General features: G+C 36.7%; 1 protein-coding gene across 4 annotated transcripts in view; it reads left to right on the forward strand.

Moving 5' to 3' along the window:
- TPK1 (thiamin pyrophosphokinase 1) overlaps window positions 1-27501 on the forward strand; it is a 334974-nt gene that overhangs the window by 55257 nt on the left and 252216 nt on the right. For all 4 annotated transcript variants that reach the window (XM_060156462.1, XM_060156463.1, XM_060156460.1 and 1 more), the window contains one exon: window positions 935-1006. In XM_060156462.1, the coding sequence (XP_060012445.1) occupies window positions 935-1006 (72 nt within the window). The remainder of the gene's footprint in view (window positions 1-934; window positions 1007-27501) is intronic.

The raw sequence follows: 27501 nt of genomic DNA on the forward strand, positions 1-27501 counted from the left end.
TCTTTATTATAACTGTCTTCTCTCACAGATACCCTGTAATCTATTCCTCTTTGCACTCCTGGTGACTGGTATATAATCGGCACTTAATAACGTTTGCTGTGGGTGATGCCACCCCCTTTTCATTTCCTTATCTTGTTCCATTTCTAACACTGAGATTGCTTTAAAAAAAAAAGTTAATTTTTCTTATCACCAAACAAACATTTCTTTCCATAAATGAAATGGAGTGCTTGGACTGAGCTGAATGACAGATTTTCAACAGCCTGATTGCGTTCTGCTTTGCACTATTTACGGTACATTATAAAAGGCTTGAAATGATTGTTGGAGAAGTAACTTTTTTCCATCTTTCTTAGTCTTTTGAGTGTCATCTAAAAACTTGGAATAAAAGAGTCATGAAAAGAACTAGTAGGATTTTGTGGAAACAAAGTTTTACATTGGAGAGTTCAAGATAACTCGGGGTGGAGGGAGAGAATGAAAGTGAAGGAGAGAATATGAATGAGGATGAAAATGCATGTGAAAGTACACACCCATTAGACCTATGCTACTTGGCAAACAACGTCAAGATGATAGCAGACCAGCCAGGTAGAAGGGTACTTGAATCAAAGTGTTACATATATCAAAAGGATAAGGATTCATATCAAGGGCATTTTTGCTGCACACCCTGTACAAAAAGAAGCGTACCCAATTGTCTTTATGATAAACTATTTTTATGATAAATTCCTCAGCAATATGGTAATGTGATGGACATATTGAATAAAGTAGATCCAATTAACCTATGGTATTTTTTAAAATTCAGGTGTAAGAAATTAGCTGTGATTAAAATTTAGCTCTGTGTAGACTGCAAATCTGGTCTCAGAGAGTATGATTCCAGACTCATATGAGGGGAATGAAAGACTTGGTTCACTTGTTTACGTTATTTTGCTTTTTTTCCCCATAGGGAGTTTGAAATACTGCCTTGTGATTCTGAATCAGCCTTTGGACAAATGTTTTCGTCATCTTTGGTGCAAAGGTAACCTTACTTAGCATTTATGTTTCTTTGCTTTTCTACTCTACTTGGGACTGATGTGACTGTTAAATATCCCAGAACCCAACTGGAATACCAAAAAGTGGAATTTAAAATAAGGTGATTTAATTATTGAATTATCAGAAGAATCCATTTTTGCTTCTCTGTTAACCTGTTTATACATGTGGTTTCCACAGCGTGGACCTCCAAGGACAGAATTACAATATAACATCACTCTATTGCAGTTCGTAACTACCGTATGTTTATCCTGAGTATTCAACAAGTATTTGTTCCAGTGTAAATATTTTTGGCACCAGTGACAGCAAAAAGCATCCACAAGCCTCCCTCATTCTGGCATTCAATAATTAGGTATCTGCAGGGTGACTGGATTTGCAACATTAAAACAGAAGACATGTTGCCAATATATTAGAATCTCTAGGGATTCTGAAAAATATAGTTAAAAATGGAATAGTTTCACAAAATTAAACTCCTGTGAGGTTTCATGTCAAAAATAGGTTCTATTGGGCTTCCCTGGTGGCGCAGTGGTTGAGAGTCCGCCTGCCGATGCAGGGGACGTGGGTTCGTGCCCCGGTCTGGGAAGATCCCACATGCTGCGGAGCGGCTGGGCCCGTGAGCCATGGCCGCTGAGCCTGCGCATCCAGAGCCTGTGCTCCACAACGGGAGAGGCCACAACAGTGAGAGGCCCGCGTACCGCAAAAAAACCCAAAAAAACAAAACAAAAAATAGGTTCTATTAACTCTTTTATATTATTCTTTGATTTTTATGGAATGAACTCAAAGTGATGTTAAATAGCATTTGCTGGTTTGAACCTCTGCTCTTCTTTAATGAAATCTTGAGTTTTTTTTCAAAGGGATCCTTCTGCTATGTTATCAATGTAAGTTTTGGGTCAAATGATAGGCAGAAGAACTTGATTTGTGATATACTGAAGCATATCCCTGATACTGTCTCATCAGCCCAGAATTCTTTAGTTATTCTCATCATTAAGGTTGTGTGTCTTAGAGTGCAAATGTATTATGTTAATAAGCTCACATCTGGACAAAGGTAGTTGTGATACTAGAGGGAATAAATCATTATACATGATTTTGTGAAAAGAATTTTTCTTATCCAGTAGGATCGTGATGAAAACTCTTGGTATTCTAAACTTAGCCATCTTTAAGTTAGGTAATGTAAACTTTGACATTATAGTTGTACTAACATTGCCCTCACAGACAATTACTTAAGTATTATCTTTCATAGCACTTACTACTCATTTACTTGTAATTAGGTAGTTATTTGGGTACCATAGTCCAAAAGGTCTTTTTTGTCACTTTATCTCTATTACCTAGTTCTGTGTCTGGTGCATAATTGCTTAGTAATTACAAGGAATAAAAGAATTTAATATGGTTGATATTGCGATTAAATACCAGAGCAAACTGCTTAGGCACATCTTTTCTACCTGAACTCATTACATCAGGTTTTATAATCATTTTAGGAGAGTGTGTGAGCAACTGTGTTTTACTGCAAACATTAGAAATAGACAAAATATTCATTGATAGGAACTGTTGGAAACCTTGGATAATGAAAACCACATCTTAAGGCTTATATTTTGGGGAGTTAATGGTCCTATTTTGCACGTAGTGTGAAATGATGTAGATTTTTGAGCTGATTGAAGTTCTTCATCTCATTAGTTTTTCTGCAGTGAATTTGATCTGAAAAAGTCTCAGGCCTGACATTCACCCGCTAATCATTTGATTTGCATAAAAAAATGAACACTTGGTTAGTATGTATCAATATACATGAAGAGAAGTAAAGGTATCTAAAGTGTCTTGTGTACTGAAATGGTTAGATAATTCTCATTTCCAAAATAACTTTCCTTTAGGTTATTGAAATGTTAAATTCTTTCATATATGCCTCTAGGATAATTCTTGGCATTTTGGAGCCATGAACCATTTTAAAAATCAGATCTGTTAACAAAGACTAAGGAATAGGTTTTTTGTGAGTCTCATAACAGAGGCTGTGGGTTTATGTTTGTGTTGCTGCTCTTCCAAGTAAAGGCAATGAAACGGAAGCTCTGAGCTTGAGTTGTTGCTTTTCACAACAGAGAGAGCCCCAGGAAAAAGCAGCATCATGGGTTTGGGAGGGAAGTCAGCATTGTGGTTTGGGATTTCATTTCAGCAAGTAGGTCATGGCTGGGGGCTGCCGTGCTGTTGCTGTTGAGCTCATATGTACAACATTTTCTGTAATTTCTGTGGATGTGAAGATTTGGCAGGAGCAGAAATTAAGGGGTGGAAGCTGGACTGCTAGACTAAAACACAGAAAAATTTGAAGGCTGATACACAATATAAGTCTCTTATATAAAATCTATATTTTACCTTTAACCTATAGGCCAAGGGCTTCTGTTGACTGGGTATTTCCTGAGATTCGTTTCAGGGGAAAGACTACTCTGAAGGTTTTAATTTCTTCCTGCAATGTTTAAGTGGCATGTTATAAAGTCTACTTAAAATGACTAAAGGAGGGATTCAAGGGAGATTAAGATTATAAAAGTTTTTGAGTGTGTTTTCCCTTTAGTGCATCGTGAAGTTTTAATGATTTTCTTGGTCACAAGCCTTGGAATAATAGCCCTACGTGTCTAGCGTTTTGTACTCTGGGTTTAATCTGGGGACATAAAGTAAGTATTTGGTAGGTAGGTAGATAAAACAACAGAAGTATAGTTAGTGAGTATAGATAAAATGACAGAAATATAGATAGTATCTCACTAACTTTCTGTAGCGATCAGAGATTATTGGCCTTTGTGACTATTGGCCTCAGATTTCTTAACCTCTTTTTTTTGTGGGGGGGGGAGGAAAGGGCACAGTCATGAACTGTCTATAAAAGACTGAAATGTACACCCTTTTTAGCAATATGCAGTGAGTCATAAAAGAAAGCGTATTTCTTTAAATTGTGTAATTCCACTTCTAGGAATTCATCCTGAGTGGAGGGTGGGGGAAACAACCAAAGACGTAACCAAAGGTTTACAAGCAAGAAACTCAACATTATTAATGATGGGAGAAAACTGGAAATAACCTAAATATCCGGCAGAAAGGATGTGACAAAGTACAGCATGGAATATCCATCATAAGGAATCTTAACACAAACCTTCAAAACTGCATTTCTGAAATTGGTTGTGTTTTTTATCAATTAATTAATTTTTAAAATTTAATTTTATTTTTTTATACAGCAGGTTCTTATTAGTCATCCATTTTATACACATCAGTGTATACGTGTCAATCCCAATCTCCCAGTTCATCACACCACCACCCCCACACCCTCTGCTTTCCCCTCTTGGTGTCCATACTTTTGTTCTCTACATCTGTGTCTCAACTTCTGCCCCACAAACTGGTTCATCTGCACCATTTTTCTAGGTTCCACATATATGTGTTAGCATACGGTATTTGTTTTTCTCTTTCTGACTTACTTCACTCTGTATGACAGTCTCTAGATGCATCCATGTCTCTACAAATGACCCAATTTCATTCCTTTTTATGGCTGAGTAATATTCCATTGTATGTATGTACCACATCTTCTTTATCCATTCACCTGTCGATGGGCATTTAGGTTGCTTCCATGTCCTGGCTATTGTAAATAGTGCTGCAGTGAACATTAGGGTGCATGCGTGTTTTTGAATTATGGTTTTCTCTGGGTATATGCCCAGTAGTGGGAGGGCTGTGTCATATGGTAATTCTATTTTTAGTTTTCTAAGGAACCTCCATACTGTTCTCCATAGTGGCTGTATCAATTTACATTCCCACCAACAGTGTAAGAGGTTCCCCTTTTCTCCATATCCTCTCCAGCATTTGTTGTTTATAGATTTTCTGATGATACCCATTCTAACTGGTGTGAGGTGATACCTCATTGTAGTTTTGATTTGCATTTCTCTAATAATTAGTGATGTTCAGCAGCTTTTCATGTGCTTCTTGGCCATCTGTATGTCTTCTTTGGAGAAATGTCTATTTAGGCCTTCTGCCAGTTTTTGGATTAGGTTGTTTGTGTTTTTAATACTGAGCTGCAAGAGCTGTTTATATATTTTGGAGATTAATCGTTTGTCAGATGATTCGTGTGCAAATATTTTCTCCCATTCTGAGGGTTGTCTTCGTCTTGTTTATGGTTTCCTTTGCTGTGCAAAAGCTTTTAAGTTTCATTAGGTCCCATTTGTTTATTTTTGTTTTTATTTCCATTACTCTAGGAGGTGGATCAAAAAAGATCTTGCTGTGATTTATGTCAAAGAGTGTTCTTCTTATGTTTTCCTCTAAGAGTTGTATAGTGTCCGGTCTTACATTTAGGTCTCAAATCCATTTTGAGTTTATTTTTGTGTATGGTGTTAGGGAGTGTTCTAATTTCATTCTTTTACATGTATCTGTCCAGTTTTCCCATCACCACTTATTGAAGAGACTGTCTTTTCTCCATTGTATATCCTCGCCTCCTTTGTTGTTGATCATAGGTGCGAGGGTTTATCTCTGGGCTTTTTATTTTATTCCATTGCTCTATATTTCTGTTTTTGTGCCAGTACCATATTGTCTTGATTACTGTAGCTTTGTAGTATAGTCTGAAGTCAGGGATCCTGATTCTTCCAGCTCGATTTCTTTTCCTGAAGACTGCTATGGCTGTTCGGGGTCTTTTGTGTTTCCATACAAATTGTGAAATTTTTTGTTCTAGTTCCGTAAAAGATGCCATTGGTAATTTGATAAGGATTGCATTGAGTCTGTAGATTGCTTTGGGTAGTATAGTCATTTTCACAATATTGATTCTTCCAATCCAAAAACATGGTATATCTCTCCATCTGTTGGTATCATCTTTAATTTCTTTCATCAGTGTCTTATAGTTTTCTGCATACAGGTCTTTTGTCTCCCTAGGTAGGTTTATTCCTAGGTATTTTATTCTTTTTGTTGCAATAGTAAATGGGAGTGTTTCCTTAATTGCTCTTTCAGATTTTTCATCCTTAGTGTATAGGAATGCAAGAGATTCTGTGCATTAATTTTGCATCCTGCAACTTTACCAAATTCATTGATTAGCTCTAGTAGTTTTCTGGTGGCATCTTTAGGATTCTCTATGTATAGTATCATGTCATCTGCAAACAGTGACAGTTTTACTTCTTCTTTTACAATTTGTATTCCTTTTATTTCTTTTTCTTCTCTGATTGCTGTGGCTAAAACTTCCAAAACTATGTTGAATAATAGTGGTGAGAGTGGACATCCTTGTCTTGTTCCTGATCTTAGAGGAAATGCTTTCTGTTTTTCAGCATTGAGAATGATGTTTGCTGTGGGTTGTCATATATTGCCTTTATTATGTTGAGGTAGGTTCCTTTTATGCCCACTTTCTGGAGAGTTTTTATCATAAATCAGTGTTGAATTTGTCAAAAGCTTTTTCTGCATCTATTGAGATGATCATATGGTTTTTATTCTTGAATTTGTTACTACGGGGTATCACATTGATTGATTTGTGTATATTGAAGAATCCTTGAATCACTGGGATAAATCCCACTTGACCATGGTGTATGATCCTGTTAATGTGTTGTTGGATTCTGTTTACTAGTATTTTGTTGAGGATTTTTGCATCTCTATTCATCAGTGATATTGGTCTGTAATTTTCTTTTTTTGTAGTATCTTTGTCTGGTTTTGGTATCAGGGTGATGGTGGCCTCATAGAATGAGTTTGGGAGTTTTCCTTCCTCTGCAGTTTTTTCGAGGAGTTTGAGAAGGATGGATGTTAACTGTTCTCTAAGTGTTTGATAGAATTTACCGGTGAAGCCACCTGGTCCTGGACTTTTGTTTGTTGGAAGATTTTTAACCACAGTTTCAATTTCATTACTTGTGATGGTCTGTTCATATTTTCTATTTCTTCCTGGTTCGGTCTTGGAAGGTTATACCTTTCTAAGAATTTGTCCATTTCTTCCAGGTTGTCCATTTTATTGGCATAGAGTTGCTAGTATTCTCTTAGGATGCTTTGTATTTCTGTGGTGTCTGTTGTAACTTCTCCTTTTTCATTTCTAATTTTATTGATTTGAGTCCTGTCCCTCTTTTTCTTGATGAGTCTGGCTAATGGTCTATCAATTTTGTTTATCTTCTCAAGGAACCAGCTTTTAGTTTTATTGATCTTTGCTGTTTTCTTCTTTGTTTCTATTTCATTTATTTCTGCTCTGATCTTTATGATTTCTTTCCTTCTGCTAACTTTGGGTTTTGTTTGTTCTTCTTTCTCTAGTTCCTTTAGGTGTAAGGTTAGATTGTTTATTTGAGATTTTTCTTGTTTCTTGAGGTAGGCTTGTATAGCTATAACCTTCCCTCTTAGTACTGCTTTTGCTGCATCCCATAGGTTTTGTTTTTGTGTTTTTTTGTTTGTTTGTTTTGTGGTACACGGGCCTCTCACTGTTGCGGCCTCTCCCGTTTGCGGAGCACAGGCTCCGGGCACACAGGCTCAGCGGCCATGGGTCACGGGCCCAGCCGCTCCGCGGCATGTGGGATCTTCCCGGACCGGGGCACGAACCCGTGTCCCCTGCATCGGCAGGCGGACTCTCAACCACTGCACCACCAGGGAAGCCCCATCCCATAGGTTTTGGATCATCATGTTTTCATTGTCATTTGTCTCTAGGTATTTTTTGATTTCCTCTTTGATTTATTCAGTGATCTCTTGGTTATTTCGTAACGTAATGTTTAGCCTCCATGTGTTGGTGTTTTTATGTTTTTTTCCCTGTAATTCATTTCTAATCTCTTAGCGTTGTGGTCAGAAAAGATGCTTGATTATGATTTCAGTTTTCTTAAATTTACTGAGGCTTGATTTGTGACCCATGATGTGATCTATCCTGGAGAATGTTCTGTGCGCACTTGAGAATAAAGCGTAATGTGCTGTTTTTAGATGGAATGTTCTATAAATATCAATTAAATCTATCTGGTCTATTGTGTCGTTTAAAGCTTGTGTGTTGTTATTAATTTTCTGTTTGGATGATCTGTCCATTGGTGTAAGTGAGGTTTTAAAGTCCCCCACTATTGTTGTGTTACTGTCGATTTCCTCTTTTATAGCTGTTAGCAGTTGCCTTATGTATTGAGGTGCTCCTGGGTCGGGTGCATATATATTTATAGTTGTTATATCTTCTTCTTGGGTTGATTCGTTGATCATTATGTAGTGTCCTTCCTTGTCTCTTGTAACAATCTTTATTTTAATGTCTATTTTATCTGATATGAGAATTGCTACTCCAGCTTTCTTTTGATTTCCATTTGTATGGAATATCTTTTTCCATCCCCTCACTTTCAGTCTGTATGTGTCTGAAGTGGGTCTCTTGTAGACAGCATATGTATGGGTCCTGTTTTTGTATCCATTCAGCAAGCCTGTGTCTTTTTTTTTTTTTTTTGCAGTACGGGGTCCTCTTACTGTTGTGGCCTCTCTCGATTATCAGATTATGTCAGTGTCAGGTGTTTATCTATGGTCTCACACCTTTTTCCCCTAATAAGGAATTACTTTCCTTCACTTGATTTCTTTCTTTTATTTCCCTGGTAACCAATTTTAAGACCATATCAAGGTATGGGCAACAAACTCTGTTCATTTTGGATGAAGCTTAAGTCATGAAATATTTGACCAATCTGGTAGGTCTTACAGTTTAAAGGGAGGTACCTGTGGCATTTCATGAATTGAGATATAAGCAAGCTCTTTGATTTGATAATATCATTGTTTCCCCTTCTGTTCTGTTTGTGACTGATACCTGTTGTGGCCTTTCTGTGCCAGACATTGGGCTTGAAGCTGGAGACAGAACTGTGGGCTCTGGGTTGTGGCTGGAATGGAGAGCTGGCGGAGGTCGGGGGTGGGGTTGGGGTTGGGGTGGGGGTGGGGTGGGGGTGGGGGGGTGGGGAGAGACACAGGTGCAACCTGTTCTTGAAGGCGGCATCTTCATCAAGAGCCACAAGGCCTCAGATGGAACTTGATCTATCCCTGCTTCTCAACAGCTGTGAAATTATTGTAGCATTTGATTTAATTGCATCTACTTTGCTCAGTCTGTATGCTTTTCTGTCTTTAAACAAAAACACCTTAGCTGAGTAAAGCATTTGTTAACAAAATCGTGACTTACTCTGCTAATTATACTGATACTGTGCTAGTGATTAGTATTGCCATCAGATTTGTTTTAAGGTGAAGTGGAAATCTGCTATAAAGCACTTTGTTGTACTGACCCTTTCCTTCATAAATTATGCACCCCAGGACTCTGTATGCCTCTTTTCCCCTGATTATTTGAAGTTTAAGGTCAAACCAAAGTTAAGAAATTTATATTAAGTTTTCCTCTTCCTTTGCTCTTCTACTATACCATTTCTCTATTCTGTGGGACTTTCTTACCTCACTTCTGGTGTCCGTTTTGTTTATTCTCATTGAAATAAGAGAAATTGGATACTTGTCCTTTTTATGTATAGATTGGTTGAATTGGTTGGTAGCTTTAATAAACTTGGTATCAGTAGCTATTTTATTCCTATTGTATGTATTTGTATCCATTATCCCTGTTAGAGGAATTTCAAGGGAAACATACTTTTTGATAATCACCTTGAAATTTTCAAAATCATCATAAGGTTATTCCTAAAGCTGACTCTGAAAGGGCTAGTCCTAGTCTATCTTTTTTTTTTTAAGAGTGTGTTTCTAATATAGTTTTTATCTATGGCCTCATCTTCCATAACTACCCCATCCTATGTATTTAGTGATGGATATAATAGAACTGCCGCCTTATTTTGTGCCTGAAATAGATTTTTACTTATTCATCTTACAAACTTCAACTCATCCTTAAATGTCCAACTCAAATGCCACCTCTTATGGACAAAGCCTTCCTTAGCGTGCCCAGGTAGAGATTTTCTCCCTAGTATTTGTACTTTGTTTCTTTTACTTATATCACCTGATCGCTCCTTGAGAATAAGCTTCTTGGGCTTCCCTGGTGGCGCGGTGGTTGAGGGTCCGCCTGACAGTGCAGGGGATACGGGTTCGTGCCACAGTCCGGGAAGATCCCACATGCCGCGGAGTGGCTGGGCCCGTGAGCCATGGCCGCTGAGCCTGCGCATCCGGAGCCTGTGCTCCGCAACAGGAGAGGCCATAGCGGTGAGAGGCCCGCATACCGCAAAAAAAAGAGAATAAGCTTCTTGAAGAAGGATAGAGAGTGTTTAGCTGATGGTGTTTTCCTCCTGGTTCCTGTGACACTAGCCTGGGGGCAGCTATTGTAGGTCATCCTAGCAATTGCTGAAGGTCAGTGTCTGTCTTTGGTGTTTTCTAGATACTGGAAGTCCTCTTGCCCAGGTTTGAACCAGTTAGCGGGCAACAGATGGGTGCAGGTGCACGCTCTCCCTCCCCCTCCCCAGATTCCTCTTTGGTTTTCAGCCTAGGTTGGGTCCCTTTTCATCTTCATCTAAATTGGAGCTCTCTCAATCATTTTTTTCCCTCTGCTTTAAGACTCCCAGATGCTTACTTTGTATTTTCTAGTATAACCAATCAGAACTGCTATTTTCATTAATCTCATCTTCTTTCCTCATAGCTCATGTGCAAGAATGTATTCCTTTTTTGCCTTTTTGGTTTTATGTCTTTGACAGTTGAAGTGCTAACAAATGTGTCATTGGAATATATCCCCTTTGTCCATTAAGGTATTATGGTAAGGTATATCTTTTATTATAGAGAAGAATATTATGCAATTAAGCAATACCCTTGTCTTCTGACATTAGTTTCTAAAGAGATTTATCATATATTTTTACTGTAATGCTTATAATGCTCCTTTCTTTAAAATAATTTCTTTGTAAGAACAGTAGGTTAACCTTATTTTTGAGAATATAAATGCTTCAGTTTTTCGATGGATTTTAATCTTTAATTATAGAATATGTGTGCATTGTAAAAATTTAAAACATCACTTTTTATAATGAAAAAGTGTCAGTCCCCATTAACTATTTAATATTCCCTTCACTATTTATTTTATGCTTGCAATTTTTTCTTTTTCATTATTGCCCATGAAATGATTTTTATATGTATTTTTAACCATCTATTAGGGTAACAGATGAAATGCTATGACTGCATAGGAAAATGACCCAAAACTAGTGATTGCCGGGCCATGTGACCCTGTGTCCTTTATGGCAGTTAGTGTAGACATTTGGACTGCTTGTTTTACTCTGTTTTTTTCCTGCTCTTTAGATCTGTGTCCTAACTGGTATGTCGGTTTTTAATGTAACTAGAAAATGGCTTCAAGTCAGTATGGCTACTTACGTTTATGCGTATATATATATTTTAACTCATTCATTTATTTACTTACATTTGCTCCATGTTTAATTTACACACACACACTTGCTGACGTTAAGCCCAATGAAGTGAGCCTGACGTGTGGTTAGTTAGAAGAGTATAAGCACATTATTAATAGTTATCCTTGCTAGGGAGGCTGAGTAGTACCTTTGTAGTGAGGTGTCCTTACTGAAATAAAGTAAAAGTGAAAAAAAACAAAGAAAAGAAATAAGAACAAAACACAAACCCGAAGAATTCTATCTCTGCACGAAGCTGATAGTGGAATACTACACAAACCTAGATAAAAGTAAAGCATCACCTTTGGGTTAACTGTCCAGAAGGGAATTCAGCACTTTGCCTTTCGTAAAGTGATGGTGTTCAGCTCTTTAGAAGGTGTCCTGTCATTCTCCCAATCAAAGTATTCGGGTCTTAGGTGGCCTTCCCTGAAATGCAGATGTTGTCATGTTCAACAGTGATTCCCAGAAATTTGTTATGGAGACATAAAGGCGCTCCATGATGGCTTTTCTCCATTTTTGTTATATAGAGCTTATTCAGCTGGTTTGAAGGACTTCTGAGAGAGCAGGCTTTGAGAAGCAATCAGAGAAACATGGTGTGACTTACCTCCATTTCCCCCACGCTGTGTAGTGTATTTTACCCTTAAGAATCTGCAAACATTTATTTTTACCCCACCCTGCTTTAAAGTTTGATGTCTAAAGACCGTTATGTGTTAGATAAATATTAGTGTTCCTATGTGTGTTAATTTTTTGTCCCACCTTGCTTAGTGACTTCTCCTTTGTAATAGGTTGTTTGAAGGCAAGCTGCATCTGAAAGTTTATTTATTTTTAAGATCATGCTATTTAATTGAATATAGATGAGTTAAAGAACATTTCCACTGGTTAATATTTGTGTACGATTAAAAATAACTCGAAATTTTTTGTAGTGGTAGTCTTTGGGGGAAGCTGAGCCTCTCTGAGCCTTTAGTTTCACAGTAATAGCTGCTTGGAGTCTTTCGAAAGAAGTTGCCATTGGGAAGCAGAAAAGAGTAAGGGTGTGATATCCTCTTCACTACTTCACTGGGAGACAGACGTTTGGCTGAGAGAAACTCTGATCTACATTCTTTCTGTGTCAAGAGTTTACTGGCAATGTTTGGAACAAACTGAAAGGAATACCATAGGGGGAAACCATAGGGCAAAACACTTGTTTAAGCTAGTAGGAAAGGAACTGTAGGGGGAGGAAATATTCTAATTTTGAACGTATTCAATAGAAATGAACAGTGTGAACTGTTAGATACATATAATGGCAGAATCTCTATGAAAGTGAAATAGTGATACCTTCTAATAAGGCTTCCTTGTTATCTAAATAGTTATCATGAATTTAGCTTTTAAGGATTTGCTGGTTATGACTACCTGGATAGGTAGAATATCCTGTGCATTTTTGTCATTTAAATGCATCCAAGCAAAGATCCAGCTGATACTTTAGGTGGGAAAATGCTAGGCTTTAGGGTATCCAAGTTTTAGTTAGGATGATCTGGGAGGCACCTGTTCTAGTGATGAGTAGATTAGTCATTAGACTTAAGAATCCTGTAACCTTGAGGCTTATCACAGTTTACTGAACTACCAAATTGACACTATTTATGTCATTTTCTGTTCTTAGTGTTTCACAGAACTTATGCTTTGAGCACATTTAAGTGAACATTAAGCCAAAGATCTGATGAGCAATTTGCATACTTGGTTCAGGTCCATTAAGCACAACAGTTATGTACAAGCTGTAGTCCCTGTAAATAAGGCTGGCAGAAAAGATCTATCCCATTCATACGAAAACATTTGGGAACTACCAAAAGTTATTTAAATAGATGACAGTTTCATGTATTAGTGGCACAGAACAAAGCACATTTTGTCTGATGCGAGGCTAGAGACATAATCTACTACTCTCATCCCCAAGATGATGGCCCATTTCTACTGAATTAAATCTTTCATCATTCTGGGTAGTATAATATAAATGTTATATTAAGGACCTCAGTGTTACTTTATTTCTTAGGATTCACTCTTAGACCATTGTGTTGGTGGTGTTTTGTTTCAGTAACTACAATATCACAGGGCATTTAGGGAATTGATAACCAAAACTTCAAGTACTTTATATTTGAAATGCATTTTATAAATATCCTGCTATACATCCTAATTTCATGGTGCTTTGTATGAACTGTTGTACTTGATATTTCAAAAAGAAAAGTCATTATAAAATATCAAGTTTCACAGCATAGCACTTTCTAATATGTTTACTGAGAGGCAAAAAGATTCCATGATTTTCTTTTTTAATCCATATTTTTTCACATTGTCAATGTCAAGCAATGTACAAGGCCCATAATATCAGTGAGAAAGACACAAGCCCTGTTATTATTGTGCTTACAATCTAGTGTTTGATGTATCCAGTCTCACTGTATACATCATAATATTCTTGGCAAACTAAAATGTATTATCATTATGGACTGAACTGTCTCCACCCCTCCATCATATGTTGCAGCTCCAACCCCTAATGTGACAGTATTTGGAGATAATATCTTTAAAGAGGTAATTAAAGTTAAATGAGGTCTTTGGGTAGGGTCAATAGAGGACTAGTGTCCTTATAAGAAAAGGAAGAGTTACCAGGGCTGGAGCTCACAGAGAACGGGTCACATGAGGACGCAGTGAGAAGGGCACCACCTGTAAGCCAAGGAGAGGGCTCAGGAGAAACCAACCCTGCTGATACCTTGTTCTTGGACTTCTAGTCTACATAACTGTGGGAAAATAAATTTCTGTTAAGTCACCCTAACTGTGGTATATGCTTTGAAAGTCCTAGCACACTGATACAATTATATATAAGGCTTCTTGGCAAGTTGAGAATTGTTCAACTCTCTTCTCTTTAGAAGATGATTGATCTCAAAGGTCCTTCTTCTTTACAAGTCTGGTGCCAGGTATTCTCTAGGCAGTCTTGCTCTTACCTTAGTATGTTGTAGCTCTAATCAATTGTTGGTAGTAGCATTGAACTTCCCTTGGTCCCCCTTTGTTTACAGAAGACATTTCACTGACTTCAGAGAAACAGTGGAAACACCCTACATACTAGATATTAACTTGATGAGCATAATCAGAATTTGAAAAATCAGTTTTGGACACCTTAAACAGATACAGGAAAAGGTATGACCAAATAGATTAAAGCGCAAATTTCAATAACTCAATTGTCTATGATTATCTTGGACACTGATTTATTGCCCTTTATACAGATGAGAAGAATTTGCTTTTCTTGTAAAACATCAATTAGAGAGATGCATTGCATTGCTTTGGGACCATTCTCAACTTCATTCCGGATGTTCTGTAGGTCATTTCACATAACGGGCAATCTTAAATGGAAATCTTCCCTCTTCCCTCATAGGATGTGTCCTGTTTGCAGCACCTTGGCCTGCTCTTGGCACTAGACTTGTTCACTCACCGGTAAATAACAAATCCCACCCCTGATTCTCAATGAAACTGTCCTTACTAGGTAAGATCACCTAGGGATTGGAGGCTCTTTTAGATGAGGGGGCAGTAGCTTTGAAACAAGATATAAATGTGTTTCTAAAGAAAGAAAGGTTGTTTTTGTGCATACTGTTTTGTTTGTTTTTACACTTTTGTGTTTCTAACTTGGCAACAGACATACAGTTCTTCAAAATATTTAAGATAAGTTCCTTTCTTTTGAATATCTACATCAGAAAAATACCTTACCTTTTTTTCCCCTCAACATCTGTCATGTTAATACAAATATATATATATGTGTAAACACTTCGGTGGTTTTTATGAAGTGAGTGGACTCATTGAATTAACTTTATTGGAAAAAATATTCACCAGACTATCCAAGGGTGGGGAATGAAGTGGGTTAGTGAAATCAGCCAAGATAGACTCACAAAACCAAATATCTTTTAGAAGTTACCAGCCTCTCTCCCTCCCTCCCTCCCTCCCTCCCTCCCTCCCTCCCTTCCTCCCTTCCTTCCTTCCTTCCTTCCCAATTAAATAGTGAAAAGGGGAAAAATACCAATGATGGTTGTTATTTCCTCCCCAATAAGTCATAAGTGAATGACTGTAAGAATTTAGCATTATGAGATATTTTATTTAAAATTCTTTCATCGTATAGTTGGAATTTATCTTTCCTATATGTAAGTGGTCAATGTGTGAAACACATTCCAAAGTAATAGAAGTTAATGGAAAATAATATAATCTTCCAGAATATTTGTTTTTGAAATTATAATTCTGCCCTTAAGTTAAAATTGTTCTGTAATTTTATTTTGAAGATCAAAGTGCCAAAAAATGGAACCTCCCCTCCTGTGTTCCATTACTACCTTTAAGAACACTGTTATTTTGACTTTCTCAGTAACGTGATATGTCTTTGGGATTTTTTGGGCGTTCAAAAGAGGAGATGGTAGAGGATAGATAATGTGCAGTGCATTTTTTCAATTGTCAGCAAGTTTTGGTTATGTTAAAAATAGATTGGTAATGCTGTGTTTAGAATGTACTTATCATTACCAGACTGTATCATTCACTAGCTAAATATTTATTCAATGTATAATTTATCACTAGTTACAAATCCAAGCCAGTCCTTTTGTTTTATGCTTATTTTATACATCTTATTTATAGTGATGCATTTTATAATTTCAGTCCTTTTTCTGGGGTTTCACTGGCAGTTTAATCATGATTCACAGCATTGTGCATCCTTCATATTCAATAACATATAGAACATTGCAGGAATAACAAAAGGGGCATTATCTTTGTACTGGCTGGAAATAGGCTGGGTTTTTCATCTTAGAGGAAAAAAGCTAAATATAAGCCGAAATTTGTAGGAGTACAGATGTAAATGTACATAGAAAGCAAGTTTAGGGATCTTGAGAAATATAAATATGCCAGCCTAAGCCACTATACATTTATTTAACACAGTAGACTTAATTGCATATGGCTTATCCATGTCCATATGCTTAAGTTCACCAGATTCTCTTTTGCTTTGATTATGTAGGCAGAACTATTAGTTTGCTTTTTCTTTACTTTTTCATTTTTTTAATCTCAATTATTACTGAATCAAAGATGTCCTTGAGAAAATATATTTTAATTCAGAACATTCAGTAGGCCTCTAAGGACTATCTTCCAAAACTCTTTCTGGCTGAATAAAATACCATCTCGCATTGTTGGAAATGAGATAGGGGTATCGTCATAGTGTTGCAAATAGAACAGTGTTTCTAGATTTTATGGGACATTTTTAGCAGAGGCCTCAGTAATAACTTCCGTTCCATTTGTGCCTTTTTATAACTTCTTACATAACAAAGCAAAAAATATGTTAATGTTAGCAATTAGTCTAACACGGGTATTTTTTTCTAATGATAATGGAATTGTAAGCGTGCTTTAATAAACTCTTAATATTTTCTTGGAGAGGTGAATTATTATTCTTCTCACAGTATAAACACAGATCGAGATAGATCTCTTTCTGGCTTTTAAAGAAGCAGCAGTCCTCTCCACAGGAGAAAGATAAATAGAAAGCAAATGTAAACTTTTTTTTTCTTTTGTAAATAGAAAGTAATATTTCCATACTTAACAACATTAAAAGCTGTGTATGCATTACTCTACATATGTTTAGTTAAATGTGGTGTAGAAATGGTTTGGAGGTTTTACTTGTAGGAAATGATTTTTATATCCTGTCTGTGACATCAGTTAACTTTCCATAAGCATGCAACCATGAACTGTTGTAGCTAAGTAGAATCCTGAGGCCTTTCACATCTCTTTCGTTCATTCAGTTTAACCAAAAATTGAGGGTGAGATATGAACTTTTAAGTTTTATTCTTTATTACACACAATTGGCATTCAAGTTTCTGGAAGGAAGATTGAGCAATGCAGTCCCTTACTCCTTGTTTAAAAAAAAAAACAAAACACTTGTAGGTATAGTGAGTTTTGATTAACTGTATATCTCAGCAAACTGGACAATTTTTCTGCTAGACTTACTTTTAGAAGTCACAAACCATAAATGTCAAACTTCCAATCAGTATGAAAATAACTTGGTAAAGATTCCATCCATCCTCTTATATTTATTCCATCTCTGCACTGTGAAACTAATGAGACTTCTTATTTTGAGTGCTGACCTTGGTACTTGGAGATCTTTTGCCATTGAAGTGGGTTTCAGTTGTATTTACTGTATGGTGCTCATTATGTCAGGAACATTCACTAATTATTTATATGATGATTTTTAATCTTTGTTAAGCACTTGTTGGAACAAACTGGAAGTGGATATTTCTATTGCATTTCAACTTTAGAATCAATGTAGAATTTACTTTTGCCTACCAGTGAGCATTTTGTTTCCCTTTTTAACAATTTTATGTCATCATGCTATTGTTGGTGGTGTCTTTCTTATTTTTGAACACTGAACTGATAATAATTTCACCTGCCTTTTATGTTCAGTTTGGAATCAAAATTAAAAGACAATTTATTGTGGTACATGGATAGTGTCACTTCAGTAAATTTAAGTGGTGTCTTTTACTTCTAGTAAAAATTGTTAGTAGTTAATTGAACTTTTTCTTTCAGTTTTATGGATGATACCATCATAGTTCTGAAACTTATTTTAAAGCAAACTGTTAGTAAATATGTCAACAAAATAAACGAGGAAAAATTAGAGATAAATAACAAGTTATTTACAATCATGGAATGAAAAAATTGTAAAATTGAGTGAGCTTAGAAATATATGTAGAAGAATATTTATTTCTGAACTTTTTGTTATTACCTGTACTCTATTTTCTTTCTTGTGTGTATCCAGGGAGCCCTAAGATGACATCTGATTGATGTTTGGTTCATAAAACTAGGAGGTTATTATACTTGATTGATTAATTGGGTGCTGTCCTTATCTTTAGTTCATTTGACCTTTCCAAATAGCATATTTTCAGCTTTGGTATCATAAATAAAAGTGAGAGGAAACATTTCTCCAAAACAAGCTAATAGATATTTACCGCTTACTTTCATCTTCTTATAATATGGTAGAGGTATGTTTTTGTTTTTCATTAACTTATGAAATTCTGATCCGCTTCTTCAAATTTGCATGATTCTTATCCATTTTTATTTACTACCCTTGTTATTTGGAATGATTAAGATCATACTTTGGCACCTTGGATGATATAATAGAGGATGATGGTACTTTTAATTTTTTAAACTATTGGAAACTTTCTTAAACAAACTAATAACTGTTAATACTACTGAAGGAAGTTAAAGAGTTGGAAAATATATTTTTACCCATGAATATTTAGAAAATAAGTCTGTAGATAACCAGTATGGTGAAGGGAGAAATACAAATATTTCTCAGTATGCCAAAACAACAACAAAAGCAAAAAATCCTACATCTGGATGGGTTAGAGAACATTTTCCAATGTCAAAAATTCTTTTATTTCTTCTTTTATTTTCTTAGGGAAATGGCATCTTTCCTGAACAGATTTTATAAGGCTGAATGAACTACTGTTCCTTTGAGGTTTGGGAGATAAGCATTATATAGTAGCAAATAAAGCGAGAGGACCTTTCATGGGATTTAAATTCATTAGCATAGCAGGGACAGCAATCATAAGAAAGAATTGGGTTTTCGTTTTTAAATGAATTAATTTTTAAAATTTAAGTATAGTTGATTTAAACTGTTTTGTTAGTTTCAGGTGTACAGCAAAGTGATTCAGTTATACATACTATATATCTATATTTTTCAGATTCTTTTCCATTATAGGTTATTACAAAATATTGTATAGATTTCCCTGTGCTATACAGTAGGTCCTTGTTGGTTATTTAGTTTATACATAGTAGTGTATATACATTAATCAAGAATCACGTTTTAAGTGGACACTTTCATGTCAGAGATGGAAACTGTTTCTTCCTTCAGTTTTTTTCTGCTTCACCTCCTTCCCTACCTATAGTCAGTGTATAAAGCAGGACTTTTTAGCTGTGTGTTACCTTCTCCCCATCCACTCCCCAAATTTGCTTTATAACTGCTTGCAGAACAGCTGTAGATGATTTTAATTAAGCAGCATGGACGTTTTTCATGGGGGACTACATTTAATAGAACTGTTTGAGCTGTTAACGTTCAATAGTGGATCGTCTTTGGCTTCTACCTCTCTTGTCAGTGCTTGGTCGGCACCTTGCACTGTGTTGAATAGAATCTCTGTTACTCGCCCCTCTGCCTGTCTGCTTGCCTTCCTTTCTATCAGCCTGCCAGTCTGTGCCAATTTGTTTACCGTTACTTCATGCCCTACGTTTCCCATTTGAGGAAAATTAGTCTGATGTCAGCTGGCTGTTTCACCTGACCTGCCCATTTTTTGGTAGGCACATAAACCTACTCAGTTTTTAGTTTTTTAGACTTCCAAGATATCCACAGAACATTATTATGTTGCCTTCTGAGTCCTTGATAACATGAGAGTTCTGCATATTCTATGCCAAGGAAAATTATCCTTGGAGAGTACACAATATTTCAAAGAATTTAAAAAGTAGAAAGCACATGAAGTCTTCATTTTGTAATACTTTGTATTTCTGGTTACCTTCCATGCAATGAAAGTGGTTAAGTTAATATTATTTGTGTTGGTAAAGTTGTCACAGAACTGTTGCTTTTTACGTTGAAACAGCTTATTCCAAATACTATTTGGACAGTTCATATATGTTGCTTCCAGGTGGCAGTAGTATGTCATGTCTGTGTAGCATGAACAGTATCTTTCCTAATCTAGTAAAACTTCCACAGTATAAGTCATGTTTTCCATATGTTAATATCCAGCATCTTAGTAAAAATTACACTTAGCGTTAAAGAGTGAGTTCAAAGCTGATATTTTTCAGGAGATACTTAACAAAAATAGTAAAACATTTTGTTTTAAAGGACCCTACCAAGAACTGAAAAGACAGTCCACAGAATGGGAGGAAGTATTTGCCAATCATATATCTGATAAGAGACTTGTATATAGAATATATAAAGAACTCTTACAACTCAATAAGAAGATATATGACCCAATTAAAACATGTGCAAAGGATCTGAGTAGACACTTTTCCAATGAAGGTAGACAAATGGCCAACATGTACATGAAAAGATGCTTTACATCATTAACCATTAGGGAAATGCAAATCAAAATACAGTGAGGTACCACTTTATACTCACCAAGATGGCTGGAATCAAAAAGGTAAAGTGTTAACGAGGATGTGGAGAAATCAGAGCTCTCATATGCTGTTGGTGGGAATGTAAGATGGTGCGGTGACTTTAGAAGACAGTTGGTCGCTTCATTAAATGGTTAAATATGGAGTTACCATTTGACCCAACAGTTCCACTCGTAGGTATATTCCCAAGAGAAATGAAAACGTAATGTCCACACAAAACTTGTATATGAATGTTCATAGCACCGTTACACATAATAGCCAAAAGGTAGAAATGGTCCTGAAGTTCATTAACAGATGAATGGATAAACAAAGGGCTGTATGTCCATACAAGAGAAACTTGTTCAGGTCATAAAAAGGAATAAAATACGGAAACATTCTACAACATGGATGAACCTTAAAAACATCTGTCTAAATGAGAGAATCAAGACACAGAAGATCACATAGTTATATGGTTCCATTCATATCAGATGTCTGGAACAGGTAAATCTACAGAACTAGAATATATTAGTGGATGAGGGATGGGGAGTTAGGGGAGAATTACTAAAGATATGGGGTTTCTTTTTAGAGTGATGAAAATATTCTAAAATTGATTGTGGTCATGGCTGAACAATTCTCTGAATGTTCTAAAACCATTGAATTCTTTAAATGTGTTAATTTTATGGTATGGAAATTATCTCTGTAAGCTGTTACAAAAATAATAGACATTGGGCTTCCCTGGTGGCATGGTGGTTGAGAGTCCGCCTGCTGACGCAGGGGACACGGGTTTGTGCCCTGGTCCAGGAAGATCCCACGTGCCACGGAGCGGCTGGGCCCGTGAGCCATGGCCGCTGAGCCTGCGCGTCCGGAGCCTGTGCTCCGCAGCGGGAGAGGCCACAGCAGTGAGAGGCCCGCGTACAGCAAAAAAAAAAAAGATAGACATTAAGGTACATTTAGTGTCTTCTAATCTTTATTATCCTAATAAATTTTAATATTTGTCTTGATTAGTATGTTTACTTTCCTTATGAGCTTTCATTAATACCAAAATTTGCCTGATGCTCTGTCCTTAATTTTACATATGTTCCTGTGGTTTAGGCCAGTGGTTCTCAAATTGAGCCTGTGTCAGAAGACCCGGAGCACCCCACCCCTAGCACTGTGGATTCAGCAGGTCCGGAGCAGGGCTCAAGAATTTGCCTTTCTAACAGTTTTTAACAAGAATGCCTCTGGTCTGGTTTGAGAATTAGTGCTTTAGGTCTTAAAACATCATGTTCTTTTAGCACATTTATTAGCTCCTGAGCTAATGGCCTTGGTAGATGTAAATTTTAGCTCTGCGTGATCTCCCAGTCTGCTCTTCTCATATCGCATCTCTCTTTTATCAGCGAGAACATAGCCTTTTAGTATTATATTTGGTTTCCTTTTGTGACCATGTCTCTCCTCTTTTCTGCATAATGGGCTGGATGTTTGAGTGAAAGATTGTTTTTACCATCCAACTTTTTGATCTTGGTTTTCTTTAACACTTGTAGCTACGATTTTCTTTGCACATGTACCTCAGAAAGTTCAGAAACTTTGTTAATGCTACACAAAACAAAATATTTTGAACAGAAAAAAAATAAAGCTGGTTTCTTTATGAAGCGATATACTTAAGAAGCGAGACACAAATGTCAGTTATCATTTTTTGCTGTACTTCATTGTTCTGAGTACTTATTTTAATTCCTAAGGAGTGACTTTAATTTGTTTTAATTAGAACACTCTTGTCTGAAATATTTTTACTAGGTAAGCTTTAGGTGGAAGAGTGTGACAAGCATTCATTATTAGCATTAAAGTCTTAATGAAGGAAACTGCTTTCTGAGGATATTAATTTTCTTGATTTAAAGCAAGCAAACAAAACATTTTCTGAAAGGGAAATCTCCTCAGGATTCTGTCACCATAAAGTCCTTAAGCCTCTTGTCCCATGTTGGGAATTAGTGATGGTTCAACATTCTTATCAAACTAATAAGTGAGATGGGGGTCTGGCAGATGGCTGGGATTACAGAGACGACAGACAAGACCCTTTCCTGGAAGGGCTTTACAATCTGGTGTAGTATGTGTCGTCAATCAGTGAGGATTTACTTAGCATCTGAGATTTACCAGTATTGTGTACAGTGCCCGAAGGGGATCTGAGAGGCAAACAGGGAAGGCCCTGCCCTTGAGACGTTTTTATCCTGTATTGAGATGAGACCCCACACAAGAAGTAACCACCTTTGTGCACGTGGTGTATCATGCGGTGGTGGCTGTGCATGCCATCGGAGTTCAGAAAGGGACTTTGGGATTGAGCTGGAGATCGCTGTGGATGCACACACACACACCAGGAGTTCACTGAAAACTGCTGCAGGCAACAACGCCATCTCTGATAATAAATTGCGAGGAGATCAAAAGTGATGTTTCAAAAAAGAAAAAAGAAAACAGCTAGGACATAGAATTCTTTATTTTATGAGCTGATGTGGAAGGGAGCAGCTGTTGTCTGTCAAACTGAGGAGTCCTGATGAATGCTGGCCCGGTGAGTGCCCTTCTCTTGCCTCCTGTATTGTTAGAGAACATTTTATACCAGGCCTTGGCTGGCACCACAGTTTGGGGAACCTTCTGGAAGAGCAGAGAATCCTAGAAGCCGAAAAACAGGCGGCTGTCTAGAATGTTTTACAATGTTGGAATAGGTAATGCACGAGGGTTAAGAATTCCACCTTATGAACAAAGGTAGAAATAGAATGAAAAAATTATATATATAATATGCTGAAAATATAGTAATATAGAGAATATTAGAAGCAACTTAATACCTTGGGCTTATCTGCTACATCTCAGTGTTAGAACATTCTCAGGTTATAATGACCTCCGAAAACTCTGTTTCTAATATCTGTTCTGAGTCAAAGAATTGCATTGTCTCTCCTTTATATAATGGTAACAGTAACATGAGGAATGCTATGTACCACAGGTGGGCATTATCTGCTAAAACTCTTTGAATTTAACATAAAAATTCCTTTTGCATTATAGGTGTTCCATGTATGCATATTGAATTGAAGTTAATTTATTTTTGATTATTTTATTTCAGTGAAATTAATCTTGCTTGGGCCTTGTGACTTCTAATTCATGAAAACATGCTCCCTTGATTTAGCCAGATTTTTAAGTTGAGCCAATATGTTTGCTAAAGTGAATTAGTTAGGAATTTATAAATACGATGGATTTGTACATAATATATATTTGTATTTTTTTACCTTATTCCAAAAATGATTTAATAAGGAAACTTGAATCAACTTAAATTTAACCAACTTTCCAACTCTGCTGATGAAAGATGTGTAAAATGTTTTTCTTATTCATAAATGACTGTGTAATAATATTGGACTCTTAAATTGTGTGTGGAAATGTTTCCAAATGTATAAACGACTTAAATGTAAAAAATAAAAAACAATAAAAATCTTTAAAGACAATCAATTACAATATATGTTAATGTAGAATTAAGGAAAGTCCATTTCAACTAGGATTGGAAACCCAGAGGTTTAAAAAGTAGGCATGTTTGATTATATAAAAAATCAGTAAATTTTCTGTAGCAGAAAATATTAAACAGTGTTAAAAGAAAAACAACAATGGATTTGGGAAAAAACAACAGATTAGGAATAATAAGTATAAACACATGATAGATAAAAGGTTTTATCTATAAGAAGTCTTATATATAGATAAAAAGAGCCAAATTAACCAAAAAAAAAATTTACTGAGAATGAAAATAGGCACTTTAGAGAAGAACTAATTCAAATAAACCTCAAACATATGAAAAGATGCCCAAATTGATGGTAGTTGGGAAAAGAATGTTAACATCATGAGATACCATTTTATACCTATTAGAGTAACAGCTACTGCTGTTGGAGACATAGGAAACGGGATATTGTTAGCAGAGATGGAACTATTTTATCTTTTTCTTGGAAAGTAACCTGGCAACTTCTATTGGCATAAAAAAATACGTGTCTCTTCAATTCTGCAATTCCAACTACTGTGACTATCCCATAGAAATATGAACTACATATGTGAAAAATATGTATATGTATATATACACGGTGACACGTATTTATGGACATTTATTGCAGCATTCCTAATAGAGGCGGAAAACTGGAAAACAAAGTAAGTGCCTATCCATAGTTGAATAGTATATATTATGGTATACCTGTGTCATAGAATATTATGCCATTTGAAAAAAAGACCTAGAGCTTTGCTCATTGCCTTGGAAATTCAATGAGGTATTATTGAGGGAGAAGAAAAACAAGATGCAGAAAAGTTCCAATTATATTATCCTATTTTTATAAATCAAAGTAAAAAGTCCATATATGCATATTTGAGTGTGTATGTGAAACTTGATGTCTGTATATAAACATGGAGAAGCATGGTCCTAGTATGTTTCTTGGAGAGTGGTTAGGGGAAGGGTATCCAGTGATATTTATGAGCATAGAGAAAAGAGAAGGAGACAGCAAGCAAAAAATGAAAGTATAAAAGTAGCATAAATAAAAGCATTTATGATATGAACAGATTTCTGTGTGTAAGTTCTGAAACATTTATATAAATTGTATACATGTATTCAAAAATAAAATTTTTGAAAGTTGAGAACAATATGAAAAGGAGAGCTGATATGTGTGGAAAGGAATTGAACATAGACATCTCCTTGGGCTAGAAGTTGTGGGCAGAACCGCAGTGATGGATTGAAAAATACCTATTTGACAACTATAAAAAGCTTTTCTCAAGTATTTTTCCCCTTATGATGAGTAAAATCCTTTTATATTGCAACTCTGTATCTCCAATTTATTTAGAAAAAAATAATGCATTCAAAGATGGTTAGTATAGAAATTATTCAATTATTAATTCAATGAAGAAATAGGTAATGATAATACCTGTGTGTGATATAAATTAGGTTCTGGAGATAATGGAACACTATATGAGCTAAGGTATGTTATTTGGCTGAGGGGGTCACAGAAGGCTTCCAGAAGGAAGCAGAGGATGTGTTCTAAACAGTATGGTAATGAGAAAGGAAGTACAGAAGTGAGAAGGAGTATGGGTTTCTATGTTAAGTGCAATGGAGCAAAAGAAGCAACTAAGCAATAGATTATAAATGAAAATTAATTGCCACCTTTTATTGACTCTAAGACTCCATCGATTGTAAGATGCATTATTATTTTATGTATCACTAAGAAAGAAAGACATGCTTATTATACTGTTTATTGCACAAACATTTCTACCTCATGGTTTCTCTGGGTCAGGAATTCAAGAATAATTTAGCCTAGGTGGTTCTGGCTTAGGATTTCTTACAATTACCCTGAAGATACTGTCCAGTCATCTGAAGGCTTTTCTGGGGCTGGAGAACCCACTTTCAAGATGACCCACTCACATTGCTGTAGCAGAATCCTTCATGCTTCATGGAGATGCTTGAGTGTCTTAACAGCATGGCAGTTACCTGTCCCCAGAGTGGGTGATCCATGAGAGCAGGTGAGGGGATTCTGTCATGATTTTATGACGTAGTTTCAGAAGTCACGTACTATTACTTATATAATGGTCCTTAGAAGTGAGTCACTAGATCAAGCCCACTTTCGAGGGGAGGGCAATTAGATTTTGTCTTTTGAAGCATCAAAGGAGGAGCATCAGGAAATTTGTGGGTATAACTGAAACCACATCTGTAAAGGGAGCTATAAGTGAAAAAATGGTTACAGTTATTTTGTAGAGCTTAACATTTATTTTCTTTTTCTTCTGAATCACTTTGCAGAGAGTTGTTGATGTTCACGTTTTTTTGACAAACACTGTCTTCTGTGCCATTAGGAACACTGCTGATGAAGCATTTTTTAAAAGAGTGACACACTAATGTCTCCCAGGTTTCTTTTAAGCTGCTGTCATCAGAAATGCAAGTTTTAATGCTAGTGTTTTCTTGATCATACCAGAATGTGTCAACAAAAAGTATTCTGTGAACTATCTGGATTCCTTTTTCTTCCTCACATGGTTTTCAAATGGCTTATTGATTGAGAGTCAAAGGACTCTCCTGTGGTCCGGATATGTCACCAGGGGTAACAAACCAAGTTTGTGCACCCGTAGATAGTGTCACGATTGTTACTGGGCCAAGTATTGATTTCACTGATTTTTAAACATACCCTAATATCAGAATGTTAAAATATTGAAAAGTGAGCTTGTTTTTACTGAGTGATGTGGAGAGCTGTTCTTTTGTTGGCTCAGCACTCCTTTTTTGCTACAGTTCTCTCTCTCTCTCTTTTTTTTGTTTTTTGGCAGTGAGACCGCACGTCTTTTGAGGAATCCCCTCACTCTAACCATTTAGTTCTAGGGGAAGCTGCCAGTCTTCATACTGAAGCCAAATCTGGTTTCCGTACCCCAATACCGATTTTAATCTCGGAGACAGAGTTTTGGGTGCAGTAGAAGAGCTTTATTGCTTTGCCAGGCAAAGGGGGCCACAGCAGGCTAATGCCCTCAAAACTGTGTGTCCTGATCTGGAGGGGTTTGTGAGGAGTTTTCTAGTGATGGTTCAAAGACGGCGTGCTCAGCTCGTGGACATTCTTCTGATCCGTAATTGGGAGTCAGCATCATCAACCTTTTGGTTCCAACTAGTCTACTTGTGGGCATCACACAGTTAACTCCTCCCATCTGGAGGGGGTTTCAGTATCTGCAAAACAGCTCAAAGATATTGTTCTGTTTAGCCCTGGAGGGGGAACCAGGACCCTGCCCAAGGCCGCACTATTGTTTCTTGACTGTTCCTCCCTTGTCTCCACATCCCCTCCCTTCCCTAATTAGCAACTGCTTGAACCTGCCCATTGGAACACAGGGAAGGTCATGGGGGCTGAATGAAGCCTATTTTCTGTAATCAGGAAATAGGGACACAGAAAGGCTTTTGTGCCCAGGAGCCCCACAGTGTCCAGCTCCATTTCAGTATCCCAGCCATTGGCTGCAGCAAGCTGCATCCAGAAGAACAGTCCATTGGCCACTGTGGTTGGATCAAGGATGGACCCATGACTTGGCGGGTCAGTGTAAGGTCGGATCTTAACAAACGGCACCGCGAAACAGGGGAAAGCTTCAAGTGAGCTTTATTAGGGAGCGCTCCCTGGCGAGGTTCACTGGTCCG

The sequence above is a fragment of the Lagenorhynchus albirostris genome, chromosome 8 (assembly GCF_949774975.1).
Source record: "Lagenorhynchus albirostris chromosome 8, mLagAlb1.1, whole genome shotgun sequence".
NCBI lineage: Eukaryota > Metazoa > Chordata > Mammalia > Artiodactyla > Delphinidae > Lagenorhynchus > Lagenorhynchus albirostris.